This window comes from Cebus imitator, unplaced genomic scaffold (genome assembly GCF_001604975.1).
Source record: "Cebus imitator isolate Cc_AM_T3 unplaced genomic scaffold, Cebus_imitator-1.0 Scaffold73, whole genome shotgun sequence".
Taxonomy (NCBI): Eukaryota; Metazoa; Chordata; class Mammalia; order Primates; family Cebidae; genus Cebus; species Cebus imitator.
The window spans coordinates 103,362-114,455 of record NW_016107388.1 but is presented as its reverse complement, the minus strand read 5'-3'; the positions used below and the strand labels follow the sequence as shown (position 1 = coordinate 114,455).

General features: G+C 39.3%; 1 protein-coding gene across 3 annotated transcripts in view; it reads left to right on the top strand.

The window, feature by feature from the left end:
- The window catches only part of EFCAB1 (EF-hand calcium binding domain 1), an 11,264-nt gene extending 1,739 nt beyond the window's left edge, over positions 1-9,525 (top strand). The window contains exons 2-7 of one of the 3 annotated variants that reach the window (XM_017531760.2): positions 2,383-2,538; positions 3,262-3,366; positions 4,031-4,182; positions 4,791-4,895; positions 8,113-8,198; positions 8,525-9,525. In XM_017531760.2, coding sequence (XP_017387249.1) covers positions 2,383-2,538; positions 3,262-3,366; positions 4,031-4,182; positions 4,791-4,895; positions 8,113-8,172 — 578 coding nt within the window. In that variant the 3' untranslated portion in view covers positions 8,173-8,198; positions 8,525-9,525. Of the gene's footprint in view, positions 1-2,382; positions 2,539-3,261; positions 3,367-4,030; positions 4,183-4,790; positions 4,896-8,112; positions 8,199-8,280 lie in introns of all 3 variants that reach the window. The other 2 variants (XM_017531759.2, XM_017531761.2) reach the window with 2 other exon arrangements.
- Positions 9,526-11,094: the final 1,569 nt, after the last annotated feature.

Genomic DNA, 11,094 nt, shown 5'->3' with positions numbered 1-11,094 from the left:
CATGCCCAGCTAATTTTTGTATTTTTAGTAGAGACGGGGTTTCACCGTGTTGACCAGGATGGTCTTGATCTCTTGACCTCGTGATCCACCCGCCTCGGCCTCCCAAAGTGCTGGGATTGATTTTTTTCTTTACATAAAACAATTTTAATGAGTCTTACAAACTTAGATGATTATTAAAGTCTATAGAAATAGTTACAAGTCATGGGCATTATAATAATTTTAAATTTCCTTGAACAGAAGAAGTTTCCCCTAAAGTCAAATTTTGTTTTAGTTGCAAGACTATAGACCTATCAAGATTCAATGGATAAATTTTGTAGAATCAAAGAAGAGTAAAAGGTCTTAAGAGGGCATCTAGTTCATGCACCATTCTGTAGATATGTTCTGCAGGACATATTTAGAGCATTCCAAGAAGATGAAAATCTCTTCTTGAATTTTCTTCAGTTTCATTTAATATTGAATTCTAGAATTTAAGAAATATTTAGCAATAAAAATTTTCTTCTGGCTAATCTTTGATCTTTTGGGTAGCAAATTAAACTGATTTTTAAAAAAGTTTTATTTCAGCTGAGATAGAAAAATGGCTAACCAACATCCCATCTGCCAGCATTTTATATACATGAACAGAGTACGTCATTCTTCATGCGGCTTTTCTTCCCCAACCACTAAGAGCTCTTGCTTTTTAAGAAGGGTGTGGTGTGTGTGTGTTTACATAAAACGTGAAATTTACTATTTTGAACGTTTTAAGTGCTTAATTCCATGGCATTAAGTACATTCACATTGTTCTGTTTCACTCTGTTCTGCTTCCAACACCACCATCCACTTCCAGAACTTTTTAATCGTCCCCAACAGAAACTCTACCCATTAAACGCTAACTCACCATTCCTTCCTCCTCCTAGCACCTGGCAACCACCATTCTGCTTGGTCTCTATGAATCTGACTACTCTAAGTACCGCATATACGAGGACTCATACAATATGTGTCCTTTTGTGTCTGGCTTATTTCACTTAGCATAGTGTCCATAAGTTTTCATTTATCTGTTAGAATTTTCTTCCTTTTCAGGGCTGAATAATATTTCATTGTATAAATATGCCACATTTTGTCTGTCCATCCCTCCATTGATGGACTCTTGCATCTGTCTTTTGACTGTTCTGAATAATACCTCTATGAATGTTGTTGTACGGGTTCTTGCTTTCAGTTCTTCTCAGTATGTACTCAGAAGTAGAATTCCTGGATCATACAATAATTGTGTTTAAATTTTTGAGGAACCATCCTATTGTTTTCCACAGTGACTAACAGCTGTTTTTAAAATCATAACCATTATATTATTTCCTACTATTTATTTACTGAATCCTTTTTTTCCCTAAGTTTTCAGTGTTTCTCTTTAAGCATTGTTCTCAAAACCAGAAACCCCACAAATGCCTGTACTGACCTCTAAGATGAGGTGTACTGACCTCTAAGATGAGGTGTACTGACCTCTAAGATGAGGTGTACTGACCTCTAAGATGAGGTGTGATTTTTCCATTCCTAGATGCTGTCTTCTGTTATACACACACAAGTTTTGTCCTTGTTTTTTTTTAAATGCTCAATCATAGTTCTGTCTGGTTTCAAAATAAATTTTCCCCAACTTTCGTCCATACTTGGTATTTGGGCTTTTATATTTTCAAGACCAGCCAATAACCCTTCCACCTACATTCTCAAATGGGAATTGAAACACAAATAATCAACTTGGTATTTATAACCATGGCTCTTTATACAGTAATGTGTATGAGCAACATCTATGTGTATATATCCTTTAAAAAAATTTCCTTCCTCCAAACAATTACTGAATAGTTGCATATTAATTTTTACATAATCCTCAACAAGAGCCATACTGGGTGCTAGAATATACTGTAAAGCTTTTTTATTGGAAAACTAGTGACTCTGGTTTCCAAAATCTGGCTTATGAATTCATGAAGGCTAAAGTGAAATGAAAATTGTTACCTACTTTTCATGAAGCTGACATCTCTTTCCAGGGAGAAGAAGTTGTAAATTCATGAATGCCTATAAATACTGGGAAAAGGTTACCATTCTTAAACCTTACCATTCTTATTTTGAGTCATATTTCTACCAGCCTTGTAGAGTTTAGAATCCGACGCTACCATCATTAGTCTAATAACTTGGCTAATGCTATCATATTTTTCCCCTAAACGTGGGAAATCCTGTTTGGAAGGTATGCTACTTCTTCTATTTCTATTAAGAGTCGTGAATCTCAAAACAAGAGAGTCTTCTATTGACAATTACCTATTTGATGTCTTTTATGTTGTTTGTAAACTTATTGATGCAAAATTTAAGTTAGAACTTAAAGATTAAGGATTCATTTTTGTTATCTCTATTTTATTCTTTCAGTTAATAAATTTGAAGTGAACTGTCTTATAAAGCTTTTTTATAACTTGGTGGGAGGAGTGGAGAGGCAAGGTCTGATTATTGGACTGGATCGTAACGCCTTTCGAAACATCCTGCATGTGACATTTGGAATGACAGATGACATGATTATGGACAGAGGTAAGAGACACGGAAGATTCAAATTAGCCAAATCCAGCCATAACGAGAAAAAAAAAAAAAAAAGGTTTGGCATTTGGACATCCTCTTCGTAGGAAGCTTAGTGTTTTGCATTCCCCGTGCCGCTGGAATATACAAATTTAATTTTGAAAAGATCATAGAAAAGAGGTAATATTGGCTTTATTTTGTGTATTTAAGAAGAAGGCAAAGTCATGTTGACTAAGTACCTTTCCCTTACTTTATATCAGAAAACCCAAAGCATCTCTATTTGTACTTAATAAAGCTAATAAATAGAATAGTTTTTAAAGGACATTTAAATTATTTACATCATACAAAATATTTCAGAGACAAGATATAATTCTATGCATCATGTAATGACTTGAGTAACAAAAATATAGAATATTTTATTTTTATTAGTATATTTAACATATCTAATTAACATGACCAATATATTTTATACCAACATATTTATTATTAATTAATGATTAATATATTTAGACATTGAGAACTGTATTTGTTCCCACAAAAACATTTTAAAAATTGAATGTTTAATAAAAGAGTTTCATGATATGATGATGTCTTAGTTTCCTCTTTTGTCAAATGAGAATATTGGACCATACAAGCTGAAGTGTTCTCTTAATTTTAAAAGTGATTGATGCCAATGTAGATACTTTACTGAGAGTTACCATGCAGCACAGGTGTTACATTTAACCTCTCTCCATTTAGTATTCCGAGGTTTTGATAAAGACAACGATGGCTGTGTAAATGTATCGGAGTGGGTTCATGGATTATCACTGTTTCTTCGCGGATCTTTGGAAGAAAAAATGAAATGTAAGATTGAAGGTTGTCCTAATGGTTTGCACAATGTGAATTACATATCTAAGGCACTTAAATCAGTGTCCTTCAACCCAGCCAGTGAAGTGGGTTTGTTGGTTGGCTGGTTAATTGATTTGGATCCCAGTAGCCTGTTTTATGGAATGAATTCAAGTCAATGAAATGTGAAAGAAAGTTAAGAAATATCAAGTGATTCTGAGGAGTAATTTATGCCAAGGAAGACTCCACAGGTATTACTACACATGTTAATTGTGTACATACACATTTATATATTAAGCTTTTGACAGATTTCAGTACTTGAATTGTAACAGTAATACTGGAGAATATTGATATGTGTTCTTATTATTAATTAACTCTTAATTAATTCTGATGAACTCTCCTTATGAGTCATATTTCAATCAGTTTTCCAAGAGTTTCAGAGTGAAGATATTCACATTACTGTTCCTTGGTATTCTTTCTCATACTTGAGAGTAAGGAAATGTTTTCTAAGGATTATTGAATATATCCTAGTATGTATTGGCACTCACTATGGAAATCAGGCTGCACTAAGGCCTATGGGATTGTTTCAGCATCAAGATAGAACTTGGCCCTGAAAACTTTACCAGAGAAAATATTACCTTACTGATAGCATCAAATTCATAATTTCTTATTTTTAAAAAAGATTGCTTTGAAGTGTTTGATTTGAATGGTGACGGATTCATTTCAAAGGAGGAAATGTTTCACATGTTGAAGAACAGCCTTCTCAAACAGCCATCTGAGGAAGACCCTGATGAAGGCATTAAAGATTTGGTTGAAATAACACTTAAGAAAATGGTAAATATGGGTAATGTCAAGTTTTATATTAAAATTTGTGGGCCAGATATGAGCTAAAAATAAGAATTCAAATTATAATAACTTTCGGTTTCCTGCTTGCTTAAAGAAAACACATAAATTATGCTCTTCATTATAAAATTAATAGTTCTTTTCAATTTCACCACCTAACCTCTTATTTTTCTAGCACTTCTTTTTTTTTTTTTTTTTTTTTTTTTTTTTTTTTTTTTTTTTTTTTTTGAGACAGGGTCTCGCTCTGTCACCCAGACCAGAGTGCAGTGGTGTGGTCACAGCTCACTGCATAATCAAGCTCTTGGGTTCAAGCAATTCTCCTGCGTCAGCCTCCCAAGTAGCTGGGACTAGAGGTGCACACCAGCATGCCCAGCTAATTTTTTTTAATAGAGATGAAGTCTCACTAAGTTGCCCAGGCTGGTCTCAAACTTCTGGCCTCAAGGAATCACCCCGCCTTAGCCTCCCAAAGTGCTGTGATTGCAGGCTTGAGCCACCATGCCCAGCCTAGCACATTTTAAAAAATTGACACTTGACTATGAAGAGCATGTGTTTACGGTAATCGTTTTACGTGTTGCTTCACATGTTTCTCATCCCCCCAGGATCATGACCATGATGGGAAGCTGTCTTTTGCAGACTATGAACTGGCTGTGAGAGAAGAGACTCTTCTACTGGAGGCCTTTGGACCATGCCTTCCTGATCCAAAGGTACTGATGTGACTTTCCCTGAACAGTAACCAACGTAGAATGTAGAACAACCCAGGCCTTCTTCGTTTGATGAGTAGTGGATCAGACAAATCCTGTCCACCCGGAGAGAATACCTTTTAAATACAGAAAACCCACTGAAGAACCTGCTGATTCATTTCACGGTCCTGCTATGGCCCCGTGAGTGCTGTGTTTCATTCTTTAACTCATTCATGTCAGAAACCATTACTGAGTTTAATGCGTGCCAGAGCACAGATGAAAGGCTCAGTGGTTTTACTCAAGGGCTCATATTTTCCAGTGAAAATAATTACACAAGAGCATGATATGTATTATTATAATGATACTTAATTACTTGTATGTGCTTTGTCTATGCCAGGTGATGTTGTAAACACTAAGCCTCATATTGCCTCATTTAATCCCCATAACAATCCTATGAAGTAGGTAGTAATATTAGCCTCATTTTCCAGGTGAGGAAACCAAGGCTTGGAGAGCTTAGGCACCTTGTCTAAGTTCACCCCCTTATTAGTGGAGTACCCTGGGGACGCTGGCGCCAGAGAGAGATGGAGAAAGAGATGCAAATGCATCTGCACTGGATGAGGTTTTGGTGTGTTCTGAGGCTGGTGATGAGGCTGCAGAAGCACAGCTTGCAGAGCTTGGAGCTCAGGTTTAGTCTTGAAAGTGATGAGGCATCCCTGGAAGATTGAGGCAGGCGGTGTGATGTGATATAGAAACAGTGTCACTCCTCCCAGCCCTAGCATGTGTCTCCAGCTGCCCACTAAGCATGTCCACTTAGATGTTATCAACACACTTTTTTACTTTTCCCCAAACTCAGCCCTCCCTGAGTCTTCCCTGTCTCAACAAATGGCAACCGCATACACCCAGTTGTTCAGTTGAAACCTAGGGGCCATCTTTAATTTCTCTGTTGTGACACAGTTAGCTACGCCTCCAAAATATGTCCTTGAATACAGCCTCTTCTCCACATATCTGTTGGCCACCACTCTAAGTTAAGCCACTGTCATCTGTCCTGTAGCCTAGATCGTTAGCTTTCTGGCTTCCACTGTTGCCCACTCCTGACTTTTCTCTGCAATATCCAATATGTTTTAAATGCAAATGCTGTCAGGCCCCTCCCTTGCTCAAGCCCCTCCCCCACCCCAGGGTTCTGAAATGGACCCAGTGGGCCATTTCCATTTCCCTCTCTCCACCCACATCTCCTATCATCTCCCTCCTCTCTTGCTGCTGGAGCCACAGCAGCCATCTTGTGTTCCTCCATGCCTGTGCACTTGCTGCTGCCTCTGTCTAGAAGCCCTTTCCCCAGACCTTCCTGGGTCTCAGTCTCTCATCTCATCCAGTCTCTCTCCAGTGCCACTTCCTCACAGAGCCCTGTCTTGACCATCTTAACAATCCTCCCTCTTCATCCCCTAGCCCTGCTTTCCTTCTTTTTCTTAGCAGTTTTTTTTATTACCTATGTATATCTGCCTTCGCACATAGATGTCAGTTCACTGAGGCTAGGAACTTAGTTTTTGTTTCACTGTGTTTCCCCATACCGTGTGTGTAGCATATGGCATGTGTCTAGTAATGAGAGATGGATGGGTGGATGGATGGATGGATGGATGGATGGATGAAGTGGGTGGGTGGGTGGACGGATGAGTAGATAGATGGATGGGTGAAGTGGATGGGTGGGTGGATGGATGGATGGATGGGTGGATGGATGGGTGGATGAGTGGATAGATGGATGGGTGAGGTGGATGGGTGGGTGGGTGGATGGATGGATGGATGGATGGGTGGTTGGATGGGTGGATGAGTGGATAGATGGATGGGTGAGGTGGATGGGTGGGTGGGTGGATGGACGGATGGATGGATGAAGTGGGTGGGTGAGTGGCTGTATGGATGGATGGATGGAGAGATAGGTGAGTGGGCAGGTAGATGGATGGATGGGTGGATGGATGAATGGATGGATGTGAGTGGATGGATGGATGGATGGATGGATGAAGTGGTTGGATAGGTGGGTGAATGGATGGGTGGGTGAGTAGATAGATGGATAGATGGGTGGATGGATGAATGGGTGATGGAAGGATGAATGGATGGATGATGAAGTGAGTCAATGGGTGAGGTGGGTGGGTAAGTGGGTAGGTTGAGGGGTGGATGGATGGATGGGCGAGGTAAGTAGATGGATGATTGAGGTAGGTGGCTTGGTAGATGGATGGGTGGGTGGGTGGATGGATGGATGGGGTGGATGGGTGTATGGATGGGTGAGGTGAGTGGATGAGTGAAGTAGGTGGGTAGGTAGATGGATGGGTGGATGGATGGATGGGTGAGGTGGATGGATGGGTGAGGTGGATGGGTGGGTAGATGGATGGATAGATGAGGTGGATGGATGGGCGAGTGGGTGGGTGGGTCTCAGAAGTGCCTGATGGGGAGCTCTGGATCTCTTAATCTCCTCAGGAACTATTTCATTATTTACCTTTACCTTTATAACACATCTACACTCTCTTCCCTCTCTAGTGAAACCTTCCCATTAGAATTTTAAAAGATTCAAAACTGTACCATCTGAAAATCAAAATGAAAGAAAGAAAGAAAGAAAGAAAAGGAGAGAACTTATCTTAATTTCACACCTATTACTTCTATTTCTTGTATAATGTTTTTATTTCTCAAAGCCTAGTTTCTCAAAAGAATTGTCCAGATTTAAGATCTGACTATCACTTTTTCCCATCTATCCCTGAATGTGCTAGTGCAAGGTCACCCTCCTGCCTTGTAAATAAATCCCATGAATGCTCTTGGGTTCTTGCCTTATTGAACCACATCTCCCTCACCCTTGGCTCTCAGCCTTCCTGCTCCAGAAAGTGTCTCATTCCCAACCAAGACTTGGCTGTACCCTGACTCATCCTCCTAGACTCCGAGTCCACCGTGTGCCTTTCCCTCCCACAGCCTTTCAGCCCTGACTGATGCTTGCCAGTTTCTGACCAGTCTCTGCCACCAGGCTGGAGACTTTTGGAGAGCTGGGTCAAGTGATCTTGCTCATCTCCGTGGCCACAGAACGAAGCACTGTGCTTGGAGTGTAGTTATGAGATCTGTGCGTGAGATGCGCAAACGGCCGACGTTCACAATGTTCATCGCTCTCAGTTATCCTGTCTCGACACACACTAAGGAGGCTTACAGAACATTTTGTGGTGTTCTGCCTTTTTTGTAAATCTATACTAAATTGAGTACCTTTTTTTTACAGAGCCAGATGGAATTTGAAGCTCAAGTATTCAAAGATCCAAATGAATTCAATGATATGTGAATACCTAAATGTCTATACTGTCTCAAGTGAGTCAAAAAGGAGGCACATATGTATTGCTTATTTTTTTCTATTTAGTTCAGAAAGATGATATTGAATTGTGTATTTCAGGGTGAAGATGAAGTTCACTCACATATATCATTTAACATCAGTGTAAGGTGCAATTAAAACAGATGGGAGACAAGACGTCCTTTATTAGATGCTGGGTTTGGCAAGACAGTTAACTTTTCTAGAGATATTTTATCACATAGATTATCTGATGAAGCACATAACTGGCATAAAATCTTTGGATTCATTAAATGAATGGAGAGATTATGTAATCATGAATTATTAATGCAAATATTCTGCATGTTAGAAAGGAGCTGGATGTACATTGAAAAATCATTGAAACTATTGGATTTCCTTTGAAACAATAAATAGTGAAGATGGCATGAAAATAATAAGAGTACCAATTGTTCATTGAAACACCTTTCTGGTAGGCATTGAGGGAGATCCAGAGAGATGAAACGTGTGGAAATCATATTATATTAAAATATAATATGATTTGCTTTATTGTTTGAGGCTTTGCCTTAACAACCTTACTGATTGTAAGCAATCAGTAAAACCTTACTGAAGGCAGGGCTTTTATCTATACACGTCTTTGTCTGCCATAGCAGTTAGTCTTCTGCATACAATGGGCTGTCCGTGATTACTGCAGATTGGACTGAAAACCAAAAAGTGCCACAAGATAAATGCAAACTCTTGGTGGGCAGAGGGAGAACATGTACTGAGTTTCTTAGGTTTCACGGCTAATGCATTGGCACAGCTTTCAGTGTATCCCTGGAGTCCTTCCAGACAGTCCCTACCCCATGCATTGCAGTTGGTTGCCAAAGCCCCGCTCTGTCCTGGCACCCAGTGTCCCTCCACCCTAAGTCCTACGTTTCGTCCCCATGCCACTGCCTGAGTGCACCGTAGTGCCCCCACTCCCCCACAGCCAGGGTTCCTCTTGTGTACCCCTTTATCAGGGCACATCCTAACTGTGCCCTGCTGGCTGTGACCTCCTGAAAACAGACCGGGCTGCTCCCTGCATCTGGCTCCCCAGCATGTGCTGTTGGAATCCTGAGAAGCCCGAGGAAGACAGGGCCAGGTTAGGCTCGTGTGAGCTGCTTTCTGCCTTCTAAGTACACACAGTAAGCAGGGGAGAGGCGTGTCACACCATATTTGTTTTATCCTCATCTAAATACTTAGAGGCTACTTGGGATAGTAAATCTTTCTTACTACATATGCATTAAGTTTAAGTAAAAGAGAATATTGTGTGAAAAATGCACTGTTACTAATAAATGGAATAAACAATTCCATGAAGTAAAAGAAAAAATATTTTACTGTGCAAGTATTTTTTTTTATATTTTAGATTCTTACATAGATGGACTTTGACATAATTTTTCTATTGGCAGTAAATATAAATAATGCAACATACAATGCTTGTTTATCGGGAGATCATTGATAATTTAAAACTGTATATATTTAAGATATACAACTTGATGTTTTTATATTTGTATACATTGTTAAATAATCACCATAATCAAGTTAATGAACACAAACACCACCTCACATGGTTAACATTTTCTTTTTGTGTGTGTGAGCCACTCTTATAGCAAATTTCAAACATATAATATTGTGAACTAGAGTCACATTGCTGTTCATTACATCTCCAGAACTTACTCATTTTGTGAAACTGAAACTTTGTAGCCTTTGACCAACATCCCTCCATTTCTCCCCACCCTACTAATCCCACCCCTCTGAAACCACTATTCTACTCTCTCCTGCTATGAGTTTTGCCCTTTTAGGTCCCTCATATAAGTGAGATCATGCAGTATTTGTTTTTTTCTGTGTCTGGTTTATTTCAATTAGCATAATGGCCTCCAGGTTCATCCATGTCGTTGGAAGTGATTTAATTTCCTTCCTTTTGAAAGCAGAATGATGATTGTGTGTATGTGTGTGTGTGTGTAATGGGGGTGCGGGGACACTATGGTGCACTCAGGCAGTGGCATGGGGGTGAAATGTGGAGTTAGGGTAGAGGGACACTGGGTGCCAGGACAGAGGGAGGTTTTGGCAACCAACTGCAATGGACAGGGCAGGAACTATCTGGAAGGACTCCAGGGATACACTGAAAACTGTGCCATGTGTACATACATATACGTATTTCATAGATCCATTTATTTATTGACAGACATTTGGGTAGTTTCCATATCATGGCTACTGTGACTACACTGAAATACACTGAAATCTGATACAGATTTCTCTTTGTGAAATTGATTTTATTTCCTTTGGGTATATGCCTAGAAGTGGTACTTCTGAATCAAACGGTGGTCCTACTTTTAATTTTTTGAGAAGTCTCTATACTGTTTTCTATACTAGCTGTACTAATTTGCATTCCCACCAACAATTTACAGGATTCTCTTTTCTCCACACCCTTTCCAGCCCTTGTTATCATTTATCTTAGTGCTAATAGCCTCTGTAAGAGGGGATAGCTGATTCTGGCTTTGATCTGCTTTGATTACTGATATTGGACACTTTTTCATAGACTTATTGATCGTTGCTATCTCTTTGAAAACTGTGCAATCGGGTTCTTTGCCCATTTCTAAATCAGGTTTTGTTTTGTTTTTGTTGTTGAAAAAACAACAAAACACCTACCTATTGAGTGGTAGGTGTTCTTTATATATATTAGACATTAACCACTAAGGAAATATATGATTGTAAGTATATTCCCCAGTGGTTGCCTTTTCACTGTTGATTTTTTTCCTTTTCTGTGCAGATTTGTTGTTTTAGTTTAATTCAGTCTAACTTATTTTTGCTTTTGTTGCCTATGTTTTTGTCATCATATCCAAAAATCTTTGCCCAGACCAATGTCATGAAGTTTTTCCTCTGTGTCGTCTTCTAATTGGT